This window comes from Euleptes europaea, chromosome 10 (assembly GCF_029931775.1).
Source record: "Euleptes europaea isolate rEulEur1 chromosome 10, rEulEur1.hap1, whole genome shotgun sequence".
NCBI lineage: Eukaryota > Metazoa > Chordata > Lepidosauria > Squamata > Sphaerodactylidae > Euleptes > Euleptes europaea.
The window spans coordinates 28,320,626-28,337,475 of record NC_079321.1 but is presented as its reverse complement, the minus strand read 5'-3'; the positions used below and the strand labels follow the sequence as shown (position 1 = coordinate 28,337,475).

The following is a 16,850-nucleotide window of genomic DNA, read 5'->3' as shown; positions in this document are numbered from 1 at the left end:
CCCTTTAGACTTTAAAAAAGAAATGCTTTAACTCTTCCAAGCCTGTAGAGCTAGGAAACCATGTGATTTGTTTTCATACAGTGTTTGGACTGCATGGGGGTGAGGTAGCTGGGTCTGGAGGCTTCTGGTGGCACTCGGGCTGCCAGGCTGCCAGCCAAAGTGGGCAACCTCCTCCCACTGTGCCCCATGCACCCACTACTGCCTGATGGAGCAGTGGGAGCAGAAATGGGGAGGGGAAAACCAACTTCACACAATACTATGATGTCACATCCGGTTGTGTACCTGGAAGTAACGTCATGGTGCTGCATGATGCTAGATGCTCTAGGAATCCCTCGAATCTCTATGGTAAAAACCATAGAGATTTGGGCAATTCCTAGAGCATCCTACAGTGCCTGTTTCCGTAGCCTCGGCCCCCTCAATTCCTGGGGGTTGCCAGCAAGGCAGTGCCCAGTATGTGTGGGATATCATTAGAAAAGATTGTTCATTGCTTTACAGAAACACTTTAAATAAACGTAACCCCTCCCTCTTTAAAAGCTATGGCGATTTATCCAGTCAAAAGGGAAGCATTTTTCAAACATTTGCAATTGCTTGTACTAAGTTGTAGGTACAGTGCACCCCAAATTGAGCACTGATTGCAATGGAGCAGATTAAAGTATTACCTCCCATTTCTCCAGTTGAAAGAATGGGACTTCAAAGCACCTAATATGTATCTTGACCAAAAAAGTGTTTGTGTCCCACAGGTGATTCAGCTTATATAAATTTTAACGGTGGCTGGATCCCATCAGTGGATCATGACTTCTCCCCTTTCCCTACTGCTCGTCCCAAAATTCTACTACCAGGAGACAGTGGATCCCCAAGAACAGCATAAGGGGTGTGTGACAGGCCCTTTCTACCACTTGAGGGACCCACACCGCCTCTTATGATTGTGGGGGAGCAGGTTTGTTTTGAATTGTAAACCATCCCCTTCTTAGGGTAAAGGCTTTGAGCTTACTGCAGTGAAGTAAGTTTTGTGGTGAGCAAGAAGAACAAAATCTCCATTAGAGGAGGAGCTGTGGCTCAGTAGAAGAGCCTCTGTTTGGCAGGCAGAAGGTCCCAGGTTCAATCCCCAGCATCTACAGTTAGAAGGACTAGGCAGTAGGTGATGTAAAAGCCCTCTGCCTGAGAACCTGAAGAGCTGCTGCTAGTCTGAGTAGACAATATGGACCTCGATGGACCAAGGGTCTGATTCAGTATAAGGCAGCTTCATGTGTCCATGTAAAACGGAGATCCCTGAGACAGGAACTGTATGTAAATAGCAAATATTTATTTATTATTCATTCATTCATAGATTAGTTTTAAAGAACAGATCTGCAGCACAGGTCTCCAGACAGTCAAAGGAGAAGCCTGGCTAAGGCACATAAATTTAAGCTCGTTATGGCTCCAGAGTATGGTTTGAATTCTCTTTAAGGCTTGCAGGTACAAACAGGCTTTCACTGACTAGTCGCTAAGTTGGATCCTCTCACACCCAGGATTCCACCCACGTCAGCCTGCCACTTCCTGAGAGTCAGCCTAAATGGTACAAGAGCTGCTCGTCATCAGAGACAAACCTGACAACGGGATACTCTGTCCTCTCCTAGAGGCAGAGTTAAACACTAACAGGCAGAGCTGCCCTTCAAACCATGTACTCTTTTGCTGAGGCAGACCTACACTATCTCTTCTTGAGGCAGACCTGAACTCAGACTGCCACTATGCTTCCCTCCAACGTCCGATCCCTCATCTGAAAGGGGATTCGACGCCGGAGTAGCACTCCCCCAAGCTCAGGGATGAAACAGCTGAGTGGCTGTTGACCCCTTCAGGGGCAAGACACCCTCCTGTCTGTTGCAGGGGGAATCAGAGGTCTGCCATGGGAGTGGGGAATTGGTGGAAATTGCATGAGCAGAAATGATCAGCAGGATCCAACCCAATTACACCTAATAACAACCTTACAGAATCTAATTGGCAGCCTTGCGCAATAGCTCAACTGCAGCCTTACTATATTATCTTCTTTACCATCTCACTGGAAGACACTTAGACCCAAATTACTTCCTGTACACTCTTAAGCAAGTCATTTAATACCACAGTCTCATTTTGAATTAGTAACTCCCTCAGGAGGATATAGCGCAGCTCAGTGAAAATGATGATAATGCTGTTTTAAAACAACAGCACGTGGCGGCCTTTCAAAGGAAACCTATGCAGAAGTGTGTGTTGAACCGATGACTGTGGCGATCTTTCTTATAACTCATTGGCACTTCCAAAAAGTTGCTTTGCAAGTCTTCTCTCTGATCCATTTTTTAAAAAATGATTCATCTCACTTAAGTATATGTTTCCATAATCTATACCACCTGTTCTTAAATTACAGCAACCCAAGTATCCCCATTTTGATCTGTCAAAACGTTGGTGGATCTCCAAGTCCTCCCATCTTCTGTCACTGGAACATGTCTCATGCAAGTGTGTGTGGCAAGTAGGTGTGTGCATATCGATAAACCTGAACCGAAAATAAACCCGAAATTAGCCATTTTGGTAAATTTCCAGTTCAGGTTTACAGAATGCACAAACCTGGGGAGAAAGCTGAAGCCGAATAGGCAATTCTGGAAAAAGCCAAATAATTATTCGGCTTTTTTTTTGGGTCCGGGGGGGGGGTGTCATTTCTTGAGGCAGAGTCCCCAAATTCACAGCATAGCTTGAAGGGACTGTCCCTGCACAAACCCCAAAGTTTGGTGAAGATTGGGTCTGATTTTATGGGGTTCGGAAGGGGTCACCCCCTCCTCCATAGGCAAGCATTGCGAAGTTGGCAATGGTTGTCTATAGAGGAGGGGGGCAGCCCCTTCCGGACCCCATATAATTGGACCCCCTGACCCAATCTTAACCAAACTTTGGGGGTCATGCAAGGAGAGCCCCTTCAAGCTACGCTGTGAATTTGGGGGCTCTACCTCCAAAAATGCCCCCCCAGGAGAATTTTAAATGTACTGACCTTTTTAGACTTGTTGTCAGTAATGGCCACAGGTCTGCTTCCTCCCTCCCTCAGGGTCGATTGCAAGGTTTCTGTTCATTATGGGAAATTGAGTTCTTAAGAAAGGAAGGAAGCTGCCATTACAAGTGTGGGAAAACTCAATATAACTCAACATAAATTTTTGTCAGGGAGAGCTCCCTTCATCCGATGTATCGACATGTACACACGTTGGACCGATACTTTGGTGTTAACAACAGAAAGGGCAGGGGAAGAGAGGTGCTACAAAGAGAGGCCAGTTTAAAACAAGATCCAATAAAAAGAGTAGTCGGTTCACTCACAGTCCTAAGAACACTTTCCTGGGAATAAGCCCATTGAATAGACCTGAGTAGGATTCTGAGTAGACCTGCTTAGGATGACATTGTTAGGGTATCTCTTGTAAGGTTTATATATGCAGAGAGTTACAAAAAAAAGTAATGGATATTTGGCTTTCAACAGCTATAGTGGACATCTGAAACCCATTCTCAATGGTGGTAAAAGTTTATAGCAAATGCATACTTCAAACAATGCTAGAGAGGAAGCACAATTTTGTCGCAGAGCAGGAGACTATGGAGGGTGCTGACAGATTGGTGCGATAACTCATTTGAATGATGAATGAGTTGTAACTGACAGTTCTTTCTGTTTTGCTTTTAGATTCCACTGATGAAGGATCCTGGCTGGATCCGAAATGTCTGGACACGTAACCTGAATGTGAGTGTGGTTTTTTATAAAGCATTTCTGTTTATGTCAGTGACTGAACTTCTAGGTGAAACCATCTGTGGGTAATTTGCGGGGAGCAATTTGATGTGTTGTGCCATGGAAAGAGGTTGCATGGACTCCAGACTCCTCATAAAACTTTACAGAGTTTTGCTTTAGGTGTCAATAAGATATTGTTCATAAATTAGGGAGACTGCAACATGCAAATTAGATATTAGAAAGGCCTGAGCCAGAATCACTGCATGCCCCCCTACCATACACACACATTTGGATTACTCCCTAAATCAGGGGTGGGGAACCTTTTTTTCCACCAAGGGCCATTTGAATATTTATAACATCATTTGAGGGCCATACCAAAATTATCAACTTAAAAATTAGCCTACCAAGCCTCAAGCAGGCAGCTGCCCCAGATGACCCCCCCGGCACGGGCAAGCAGGCAGGCATCCAACCGGTGGCACACTCGCCTACTTGGTGGCACAGGATGGTCTGTTGCACCAGCTGGGCGTTGCTGTCCAGCCACACGCCAGAGTTGCTCCTGCTCCGCATGGTCGGGGCCGGATTCTACAGCCGGCTCCTGCTACCTCTGCCTGAAGGAGTGAAATGGGGACACACTGACTAAAAACTCCCCCCCCATGGCACATTCTGGCCCTACCCCTTTTAACCCCTCCATTGTCGCCACCTCTGCCCCCAGCCCTCTTGTAGTACAGAGGGAATACATTTCTCCATGGCCCGGGTGGAAAAGGGCAGCTCCATAGCTAACGACTCTTCTGCAAGGGGGAAAAAGTTTCCTTTTCTTGGCAAAACAAACTCACATCTGCCTTGAATAGAGTCTATTCCTGTCTGCGGGAGAAGGAGGATCGCCAGTCTTAGATCCTTCTGAGCTAGAAATCCGCCAGGACCCATGAAGGGCCAGACCAAATGATTTTGCGGGCCTTATATGGCCCTCGGGCCTGACGTTCCCCACCCCTGCCCTAAATGATTCCTCTTTGTCTACTCATGTGGCTCCTGTGTGAGGTCAGTTTATTTATGCATACCCACAGTCCTTTGTTCATTGTTCAGCTATTGTTTTTAAAACCTTTGGATCTCATGTTATGTGGTCCATCAAGAAGGTTATCACAGGTTGTTGTGATGGCTTTATCTGCAAGCCGGACAACTAAAGGAAGCCTGAGTCAGGTAGCTAAAGGCTGTCCTCGCTTGTCATTAGCAGATAATGACTCATAACTTATGATAATGTTAACATGACATCAGTAGGAGCTACCATGTTACATATGGTTCATCAATACATCTTTGTCGCTGTATTTTTATTTGGGACAGACAAAGATAAAAAGGCATAGTAGAGGACTGGAAGAGGTCATCCTAATTGCTATAAATGGACTGCAGCTGAAACATGTAATGTGAAGCTTCTGATTTTTGTGGTCAGTTAATATCGAATTATAGATAATCAATTAAATTATCCTGATAACAAGATAAGTGTTGCCATCTAAGAAGGAAGGATAAGCATAAGCAACATGTGCAGTTATTGGTTATCACTGTTTCCACCTGGTTCCTGTAAAGCAGATGTGCGAAGTTTCTGGTAAAACCTCTTAAGCAAATGGGGACCAATTCAGATTAAGACTGTGGTGATGGGGAGAAGGCACAAGCCCTCTGCTGAGCCACTTCCCCAACCTGAAATGACCCTGGGAAGCTCCCTGTGGCTATATAAAATCAGGAAAATGGTTCAAGGTGAGTGGATAAGAGCAGTGGACTCTAATCTGGAGAACCGGGTTCGATTCCCCACTCTTCAGTATGAGTGGCGGACTTTAGTCTGGTGAACCGGGTTGATTTTCCCACTCCTACACATGAAGCCAGCTGGGTGACCTTGGGCCAGTCACAGTTCTCTTCAAGCTCTCTCAGCCTCACCTACCTCACAAAGTGTCTGTTTTGGGGAGAGGAAGGGAAGGAGATTGTAAGCCGGTTTGATTCCCCTTAAAAGGTAGAGAAAATCGGCATATGAAAACCAACTCTTCTTCTCCCCACCCCCCACCAATGTACTGCAGTCTTGATCACAAACAGTCCCCTCACACCAGAGAAACTAACTTTCAGCTGGGAACTCCCTACTAATGTCTTCTTGACAGGACCTGGAGGAGATGGATAGACCAAGGATGGATGAAGGAACAGTGTGTCATATAGTTAGGCTGTAGAAAGCCACAAAAGCAAGGCCTTCAATCCAAAATGATATCAGCTAGTCACCTTATGAATTTTGTTATAAATGGAAAGTGTCTAAAAATTAATAATTGACAAGAGTTGTGCTGTATGTTACCTCCTCTCTCCACCATAACATGACGTATAAACCAGGATCTCTGCCCAAGTACCAGATTGCGTTTCCCCCCATCCTCCTTCCTGCCTGTCTGAGGGAGAGAAGTCACAAAACCACAATTAAACATCTGGTGCTCCTGGACAGGAAAGCTAATTAAAAGATGGGCTTGTGTAATTTGCACAGGGAAGGGGCAGGGCATTGATCTTTCACCATACAAGAGCCACAGAAAGCATATGAAGCATGGCTGGGAGGAAGTGACTGGTACATGGTCAGCTATTGAAGAAACAATTCAAATAACAAAATGATACCCAGCCCATGAAACCAAACTCAGAGAGCACTGTATCAGACAGTTAAGAGGCCTCTGAGGGTGGGCTGGAGGTCTGAACATTGAAAGTATAGACAGTGTTGTCAGGGCCAAATCTGGAATTAAAATTTAGACATAATTTTTTAGGTATTGCCCTTGTATAATGGGAGAGCCCCTGACCTGGATGGCCCAGGCTAGCCTGATCTCGTCAGATCTCAGAAGCTAAGCAGGGTCAGCCCTGGTTAGTATTTGGATGGGAGACCACCAAGGAAGTCCAGGGTTGCTGTGCAGAGGAAAGCACTGGCAAACCACCTCTTAGTCTCTTGCCTTGAAAACCCCATAAGGGGTCGCCATAAGTCAGCTGCGACTTGACAGCACTTTACACACACACACACACACAATGGGAGAGCAGACTACCTGTGATCTTTCTGATATTTGCAGTCACCATTTTATGTGAATACAGCAACGTCCGTCTTTTCCAGCTGTGATATGGGCAAATACAGTTGGAAAATATGTGCACTGCTCTATTCACACAAAATGGCACCATACATATCAAAAGGATTGCACATACTGCTATATCCCCTTACATGCAGTTGGATTGCCAAAATTATAATATCTGAACAGAAGTCACAGTTAGCTGAATTGAGGGTTCAGTCTTATAGGAGCGAGTTTTTTTCACAGCTTGCTCTCTGGATACTGGATGAGGAGTCAGTGGATTCAGTGCTTAACAGCAGTGTAGGGACAGAGAAGTAGTAGAGTTGCAAAGTTTCCTGCTATGGTGGGAGAACCCCTGCTGGCAACCCGTTCTTTCTGCTGCCGCTGCAAGCAGCTATGGGAGAAATATAAAAAATAATTACTGGCATTGTGTGCTTCGTGATGTCACTTCCAGGCAAAATCTGGAAGTGATGTCATCACTCTAATTGAAACTCTATGGTTTTACTTGCCCCCACCAACTCCGGCTGGTTGCCAGCCATTGGCAACCCTAGGGGAGTAGTGATATGGTACCATGAAGTAATAATGCAAATCAATTCTCATTTTTTAAAGAAAGTAACGGATACCTGTATTGCTGTTAGTGGACATCGGAAAAGCTGGAGTCATGGTCAGAACAAACTATTCTCTGTGTGGACAGGAAAAAGGAGGGGGAATACATGAGCACTTGAAGTTGCTTTATACTGAATCAGACCCTTGGTCCATCAAAGTTAGTACTGTCTACTCAGACCGGCAGCGGCTCTCCAGGTCACATCACCTACCTGCCTAGTCCCTTTAACTGGAAATGCCAGGGATTGAACCTGGGACCTTCTGCATGGCAAGCAGATGCTCTATCACTGAGCCACGGCCTCTCCCTAGTTCAGTGGTGCAATTTCTATTGATTTGTGGAATCTCCACTGTAAATCATAGAATCATAGAGTTGGAAGGGACCACCAGGGCCATCAAGTCCAACCCCCTGCAAAATGCAGGAAATTCACAACTACCTCCCCCCTCCACACCCCTAGTGACCAGAAGATGGCCAAGATGCCCTCCCTCTCATCATCTGCCTAAGGTCACAAAATCAGCATTGCTGACAGATGACCATCTAACCTCTTCTTAAAAACCTCCAGGGAAGGAGAGCTTACCACCTCCCGAGGAAGCCTGTTCCACTGAGGAACCGCTCTAACTGTTAGAAAATTCTGCCTAATGTCTAGACGGAAACTCTTTTGATTTAATTTCAACCCGTTGGTTCTGGTCCGACCTTTTCGGGCAACAGAAAACAACTTGGCACCCTCCTCTATATGACAGCCCCTCAAGTACTTGAACATGGTTATCATATCCCCTCTCAGTCTTCTCCTCTTCAAGCTAAACATACCCAGCTCCTTCAACCTTTCCTCATAGGACATACCCAGCTCCTTCAACCTTTCTGCATAGTGCTAATCCTGGAAAAGGGATGACTGAGCAGTGAAGAAAGGTTGTAGTGTCAAAGCACTGGTTACCTGAAAAAACTAGTCAGACCAGTGATAATCCATATGATTGGCATCCCTTGTGATATTGCATGGGACAATTCTGAGATAAAGCATGGAGGCCTCCCTCAGTAGGGCCAGGCCTGTGGCCTCTGACATCACCACAATGATTACTTGGAATGCTTGTCTGGCTGTATGTAGATTGCAAAGTGTGACAGTGATGGGAGAGATCTGGACTCATAACTTATGAAGAGTTCACCTGGGAAGCAAGCATAAACATGATTCTAGGATACTTATCGGTATGGCATAGTTTTATTCTTCTAGAAAGCTTTCCCTTTATAATGTGAGTGCTGGGGTGGGGTAAGTTTATTTATTTAGAATATTTCTATGCCGCCTCTTCAATGTCCTGTTTGAGGTGGCTTACAATTGTGATGTTTCTATTACCATACCAGCCGAAGCAGAGTTACACCCTTCCAAGTACATTGTGGTCAATTGGCTTGGAAAGGTGTAACTCTACTAAGGATTGCACTGCAAATCTACAACAGATGTGGAATATGGCATTTGTGTTTTTGACTTTGTATTTCTTTTTTCAGTCTTGGGTAGCGCGTTCTTGTTCATGTTAAATTGAGAATTTTTTTTTTTGTCAAATAGCTCCTTTCTAACAGCTTTTGCGTGACCTGCTGTTTTTTTCTTAAAGTTCAAATGAGAGTAGTTTAAATCAATAGTAGTTCATTAGATATAACAGAAGCTTGCTAATTTACATCAGTTGAAGATCTGTCCATAAGAATTGGAGAATAATTCTACTATCCGGCTTTCCACATTAGTCCTGGAAGGTCCACAGAAGGGGAACAGAGGCCCATCTCTTCAGAAGTTCCATTAGCCACCATGGCTAAAGCTACTGATGGACCTTTCTGCCATTTAAAATTTAAACCTGTGCTGTACCACTGAGCTGTGACCTCTTCCCTGAGCGAAGGAAATTGCAGAAACAACAATTATCCTGATAATTCTTTTAAAAGCCACGCCTACGTTAGGAGTCGAAATGTTTTTTTTTAAGTTACTAAATTAAGTTCATACTTCCATTATTTTAAAACGTATTCTTTTCCATTTTGACCACTGTGGAAATTTGAGTGACTTAACAGCAGTCATTTAACACTAAGGTCTTAAATTGTTTCCACTAGAATGGCCAACTATGGGCTGGGAAATTTCTGGAGGTTTGGAGGTGGAACCTAAGGAGGGCAGTTTGGAGAGGGGAAGGGCTTCAGCCCACTAAAAAGCCATAGGCCATTTACGCACGGGAGGTTTTACCTTTGATTTGCTGCTCTCTAGACGCACGTTTTCCCCGTCTGAATTCTCAAAACTCTGTATGGGGGCTTATTTTTGAGTTCTGAGAATTTGGATGGGGAAAATGTGCATCTAGAGAGCAGCAAATCCAAGGCAAAACCTCCCGTGCATAAATGGCAATACAGTCCACATCCACCCTCCAAAGCATCCATTTTTTCCCCAGGGAAACTGATCTCTGTAGTCTGGAGATCCATTGTAATTCCGGGAGATCTCCAGGCCCTACATGGAAACTGGGAACCCTAGTTTCAGCAATAATCACCTGAACCTTGGGCACTACAATTCTGTATAGGATTTCTAACAAAGAAGTTTCACCAAACTACAATTGCCAGGATTCTTTAGTGGGGAGTAGATGGTAGTTAATGAGGCATAACAGTTCTATATATTTCCTGTGAGGATCTGGAGCCAACTGAGGATCCATTTGGATGTTTATCTGACAGGTGCCAAAACTTCTGCTGTGAGTACAGAACAACATCACTTAAAAAATAAACATCTTTTAAAATGTGGCCTGTCAGAAAGACACAATAGAACAAATGCATTCTTATGGGTATTTTTAAACGTGAGGTTTAAAACAATATTATTTTGCATTGGTTTTAACATGAATAAAAACTTAAAATCATGTGGGATACATTTCAATTTCTATTTTGAATTCTCTTCTACATCCAGTATTCATAAGTGACACAAAAATTCCATACTGGTTTAGGCTAGAATTGCTATTATTTATTCATTTTAAAAAAATGAATCTGTTTTGCTTTTGCTTTTTAAAAAAATAAATAAATGAAACAATCAGGGGTTTTTGTGATTGTTTCATTAAGAAAGTTCCCTCTGAGGAAGCGTATGCAAAACGTGTAGGGGCAATTTAATGATTAAATATTTTTTCCCTTGCTCCAATTGCCGGATTTTGTCTTCTTTTGGTTTGGTACGACCATCTTTTCTTTGCTTGAACATACAAGTTTGAAATCCTAGGAATGGAAATTCCAATGTGTGTGTGCACATTGATTTAAAAAGGGATCTCTAAATTCTCTCCAAAAGACAAAACAGGAATTGTAATTTACCAGGGACAAGAACCAATAAATTTGGAATGCCCCAGGAAGTACAGACAATTAGATGGAATGAATTTCCAGTCCTCTTGGCTGTGGAAATATTCTCACAATGTGGCTGCAGTATTAACACTGTAGACAAGAATCAGTGCAAGGTTTGATACACTTATAGATGTCCCTGTGGCACTTGAGGTTGACTGATAGATGGGAAGATGGCATTACCATCAACTGTCATTGACTTATGATCAGGATATAGACAAAGGCAACAATTCTTGGCATGCTTATTGGGAGTAACACAATGACTGTTAAGTTGACCTGGGATCAAGCTGCATGACCCTTTTCAAGTACACACCCGATCCCAAAATCACAATAGCTCTGTTCAGATTTGATTTTGACATTGCAACTAACAGTAACAGGAGCATATGTTACTTGTATTCCTACCAATATTCACAGTCACTAGGGTTACCAACCTCGAGGTGGTGGCTGGAGAACTCCTGCTATTACAACTGATCTCTGGGCGATATAAATCAGTTCCCCTGGAGAAAATGGCCACTTTGGCCATTGGACTCTATGGCATTGAAGTCCCTCCCCTCCTCAAACCCCACCCTCCTCAGGCTCTGCCCCCAAAAATCTCCAGGTATTTCCCAACCCAGAGCTGGCAACCTTAACAGTCACAATAATATATGGAAGGGGACAACACATTTATTTCCCCTGTGTATACAGCTTCAGTATGTGCGATATGTCAGTTGAAAAATCTGATGTTCCATTTGTGCATACCAAAGATGAATGCACAGGGAAAATATGGCTGGTGCGCCTTTTCACACAACATAGTGACTATGCATATCAGGAGGACCACACGTAATACACATGCTCCCATTATGCATGGTTGGCATGCCAAAATTGAACATCTGACCATATGTACATCTTGTAGAAATGATATTAATGGTGTGTGTGCTTGAGCGCAGTGATCGACTGGAATCTAATTCTTAGTTGCTAATTGTTTTTTGTTTTAGCATATGCTCATTTTGTACATTCTAAAAATATGGAATCTTTATTCAGGAATGGGTCGTTTAAAACATATGTACCACATGGTGCAGGCTTAAGGGAATTCTTCTTTTTTTAATAAATTTTTATTGGTTTTTTAAAACTATAAATTCTTCATAATTTTAACAACAATGTAAAAATAATATCACAATCACAATTACATTAATTGTTGTCTTGAATACCATTAAACATAAAAAATAAATCGACTTCCCCATCACCTCCATCTACCTCTTAATGAAGTGTTATTATCCTTCGTTAACATATTCTGATCCTAGTATTAATCTCATTCTAAAGTTTCATGTTATATAAAATTTTACATTCTGGATCAGAGTAAAAAGTAACCTTCCATTTTTCCCAGATCTTATACATTATCACAATGATTCCTTCAATTCTCCCCTTTTCCCTAGTTTCTCCAACTCCACCAGTTCTAACATTTAAATGATTTAATCCCTTTATTCTGAAACCTTTGTCCCTTTCCATTTGGCTGCGTAAGATTGCAGCCCGTATAACATAAATTTAATCATATTAAACAACATCCTCTCCAATATTTTAGGGACATTTCCTGTTTAATCGATCTTATTTCAGTGTAAATCATATCCCAGATCCATATCACAAGTCCACCCCTTATAAAAAAAAGGAGAAAAAACCAATATCCTTAGTACATTCCAACATTTTCCTTAAAGTAATAATCACGTATTCCAGTATACTTTTATATCAATTGATAGTCTATATAAGGAGGACTTGTTTACATAATCCCAAAATGATGTCTAAATCTTAATTCCACTACATTGTTAATAGCATGCCACCCATCCACACTGTCAAAGCCTTCCAATCCAGCAATCATATTTAAATCAGTCCTTTAACCATGGTCTAATACTTCCTTCTGCAACTGAAATAAGTCAGTCAGGTATGGGAACAGGATTTCTTTATGCTCTCTCATTTCCTCAGACAGGGTGCGTGTCCAAAAATAATTCTTTCTGGGCTTCATTTCCATCATGGCTTCAATCTGTGTTCCTTGACCTGCTCTCTTCTTCCTTATATCCACACGTCCTTCCATGACTTTTTTAGATGAAAAGTCCATTTCTTGTATGTCTGATCTTTTTGTCACCAGCTGGTTACCTTCTTGGACTTCTGTCTTCTTCTTTGTATCCTTGTATTCTTCCATGACTTTTTGGACAGAAGAATCCATTACTTGTATGTCTGTATTTGTGGCCATCATTTGAATTTTCATGACTTTTATATCTTCTGTAACCAGATCCAACTTCTGATTACATACCTGTGATGATTGGTCAAGAGTCATCATCATTGAAATCAGTTGAGCCATCTGTGTTGATATGTTTTACTTGTTTAATTGTCGCCTCAGAATGTTAGCAAGCATGTCCTGTACTTTTTTTTCCATGGTTAAATTCTGTAAAGTTTCCTTTAATTTCATAAGGGCAGGGCTATGAATTTAGCCAGATCAGGGAGAGGGTCCAGACATTTACATATGTAACTTAGTTAAAAAATTGATGGTCATCTAGCAGGAGTCCATTACATGTAGTTGATAGAGAATATTTCATTGACCAGCTTAATATCTTTTTCGGGTTGAAGTGAGTATTTAAGCTTAAAATAACTTTTTAAAGTTGAAAATACCAACGAGCTCCACCAGACGCCCTAGATCGGCAGAACCAGGAAGTATTCCAGGAGTTGCCTCATCACGGACCTTCTATCGTCTCTTCTCTATGGTTGTTACCTTCAGGAATGGTTTTGGTGTAACACGAGTAAGACGAATTTCCAGTCCTACGACCTTCTTCCTGTTGATTTGCTTGTAGAACAATAGAGAGGGATATTGAATGAAGCACAGAGTCTTCCGGTCAAGAAATCCTCTTTGTTGTAAAACGTGGCTGGAGGACCTTTTTTACCCCAAGCAAATTCTCAAAGGTTTCTCCCTCCCCTTCCTTTAAGAACGCGTCGGATTGGCAGATCTTACGTCAATCATTCAAGCTCGTTGTTTTAGTTTAAGTTGATCAGTTTGATAAGGCTCCTGCTGCTTTGTCTGATGGATCTCATGCAGCAAAATCATCCAGTTCAATTAAGGGAGGGAAACGGTTACCAGGAATGTTTTCTTCAACCCCCTGTTATTCGATAACGCCAGTGAAAAGCGAAGGATTCTTATCTACTCACTTGGGCGTCTGGAGGTGAGGTTTTAATCTTGATGTAGTCCTTATGATGTTTATAAGGTGCTGGAGGGTAGATTCTAAAGCCGAAGTTGCGCGCTGGCGATTTCAATCCCTTCGTGCCCACGGGATCAAACGTCTGAAACTCCGGGGGACTTAATAAAGCTTCCTCGGAGTATTCAGATCAAACCGCATATATGGCTGCAGGGAAATCCTGCTTCTCAGCCCACTTGCAAGGGCTGGATTGGGGTGCGGTAAAACACCCCAAATTACACGCAAACTTGGATTCTCCCCAGGAGCCCCTGGGAGGACGTGGCAATCAGCCCAGCGTCAGCACCGGAAGTCCAGGCTTAAGGGAATTCTTGACTGGCTGCAGCTCCCTGCAGTAGATGCCTATATGATAAACCCATTTTCTCAATATAATGTATAAAGTAGTCCTTAAATTACCCATCTCAAGTTCCGTTCAAGTTTAGAGACACTCCCTTATATTTTACAAAGGAACTAGTGATTTGTTGACTTGCCCTAAACTCACATGACCTTAGTTTGCTGGTCCAGAAAATGCCAGAGACTGCTGTAATCAAAGTAAATGCCAGAGACTGCTGTAATCAAAGTTGATTTTTACATTTCCTGCTCCCCACCCCCCCCATTGGAGTGTATCTGTGTATTAGAGTTGTTTTAAGCCATAGAGTTGCCAGGTCCACCCTGGCCACTGGCAGGGGATGGGCCTCCTTCCTTTAGTCCGGACCCAGAAAAAATATTTAATTATTTGTTTAAATTTTCGACTTATATCCTACCCCACTCAAGAGGAGGCTTGGGGCGGTTAACAACAATTTTAAACAAAACATATAGTATAAAATCTCAACATATAATTTAAAACCAATTATTTGATTCATTTACATTTTTCTTATTGAGACTGACAGTGTAGAATACGGTTGCCAACCTCCAGGTACTAGCTGGAGATCTCCTGCTATTACAATTGATCTCCAGCTGACATGACCTGGTGCTTGCACAGGGGACTACCTTTACCTTTTACCAGCCAATAGAGATTAGTTCCCCTGGAGAAAATGGCTGCTTTGGCAATTGGACTCTATGGCATTGAAGTCCCTCCCTAGGGTTGCCAGGACCCTCTTCGCCACCAGCAGGAGGTTTTTGGGGCAGAGCCTGAGGAGGGTGGGGTTTGGAGAAGGGAAGGACTTCAATGCCATAGAGTCCAATGGCCAAAGTGGCCATTTTCTCCAGATGATCTATCGGCTAGAGATCAGTTGTAATAGCAGGATATCTCCAGCTATTACCTGGAGGTTGGCAACCCTATCCCTCCCTTCCCCAACCCCCCCCTCAGATTCTGCCCCCCAAACCTCCCACCAGTGGCGAAGACGGACCTGGCAACCCTAGTTTAGAAAGACACACATTTAATCTCTGTGGAACCTTTTACTCTATGATACAGGGAAATGGATTGGGAGTGCTTTTTAAGATAATGGCTTGATCCCTTTCGTGTTTATTAAGTCCAACTCAGTTCAGTGGGACACTCAAAATTCCAATTACTCGTGCAAATGAATCTAACCTAAGGGAGAACACATTAGATCTTGCCATATTTACAATAACTGATATTTTATAATGGAAGAACCAAGGTCCTTAGAAATATGGAGCCTATTCTATTATATGACATTATGGGGGGGGGGAAGATGCCCACATAACTTCCATTCTCATTTCTTGGATAACATTTGATACTACCTTTAAAAAAAACAAAACACCCTACTGCACAGTGCTTTAAAAAGGGCTCTGCTTTGCATAATGAGGATTTAGCAAGCCAGAGAACAAACATCACATGCAAGTGCCAGAAAGTGACCGTTCACAATGACACAATGGCAGTTCACTGAACTACAAAATATTAGAACCCTCTGGTTAGGATTAGTTGGTGTCAGAACCACATCTGCCTTGCAAAAATGTGAGCACCAGAGAAATGCTCACATTCAAGTCTGGAATTAGGCCTTTAAGTCATCTGCTTGCATGGGAGAGCTATGGGAACAATAAAAGAAATATACTCTGCATACAGCTGCTCTCTGTCCGACTCCGTGAGGTCCATGGTTGGTACGCTTTGCTTGTGGGATAGCAAAACAAGATTTTGGCTGCAATCCTATGCACTTGTGTGTGCGCGCGTGTGTATGTCTCAGCGGGACAATTACTTGGTAAACAGGCATAGGATGAAGCAGCATGGTTTTTTCTGCAACTCTTGAGCTGCGATTTGAGAGGTAAGTAACAAGCTGAGATCGTCAGCAGGCTCATGTCTCCACTACCCTCTTTGCTTCTGCTTTACCTGACTTGCAGCTGCTCTCAGTATTCTGAGTGCAATGCGCACACTCAGTCCTCATCAGGCAAATGTGGACGAGAAGGGTTTTGCTAGGTTTTTAAAAATTGACAGATTCCTGCATACCTCAGGAGTCCTCTGAGAAGGCAGAACCTTCAATCTTGTCTGCTGCTCGGCTCTGTTTGCTGACTTCCGTGGGGCTCTTTTCCCAGGGCCATTTTGGCCTCCAGTCCATGCCTGAAGACCCCAGAAGTCTTTGGTGTCCCCTCATCCATAGGATCTAGGGCCAGAAGCATTCCTGTCCCCTATTAGCATATAAAAGCATAATCATTATTTACTTAGTCTGATCTTAAGGCTAATTCCCACTTTAACCATTCTCTTAGGAGGTACTTGCAATCTCTAACAAGGGCAGGAATTAAAATCGAGGACCTGTCTTCTCATTTCCCCTTCATTTAGTCTCTCCCACTGCTGGAATTTCCTCCCCTCTTGCCACTCTGATTGAAAGTCATTCTGAAAATGTCATAGTCTTCTGAAGGATGATGCCACAATGGTACCTTTTAACAATAGAGTTTTCATAAGATACAGGCAGCTAGGAGGGGAGGGATGTGAGTTTTATAGAGTTCATGGAGAAAAAGAGGAAGTAAAGAGATTGTAAAAAACTGAAAAAGAAACAATGTGCCGCCAATGAGGAGTGTTACAGTGGACTCATTCA

The 16,850-nt window shown here is 42.9% G+C and overlaps 1 protein-coding gene across 2 annotated transcripts in view; it reads left to right on the top strand.

Annotated features, from left to right (window-relative positions):
• The window catches only part of LPIN1 (lipin 1), a 107,103-nt gene that overhangs the window by 27,903 nt on the left and 62,350 nt on the right, over nt 1-16,850 (top strand). For both annotated transcript variants that reach the window (XM_056856286.1, XM_056856284.1), the window contains exon 2: nt 3,659-3,715. In XM_056856286.1, coding sequence (XP_056712264.1) covers nt 3,659-3,715 — 57 coding nt within the window. The remainder of the gene's footprint in view (nt 1-3,658; nt 3,716-16,850) is intronic.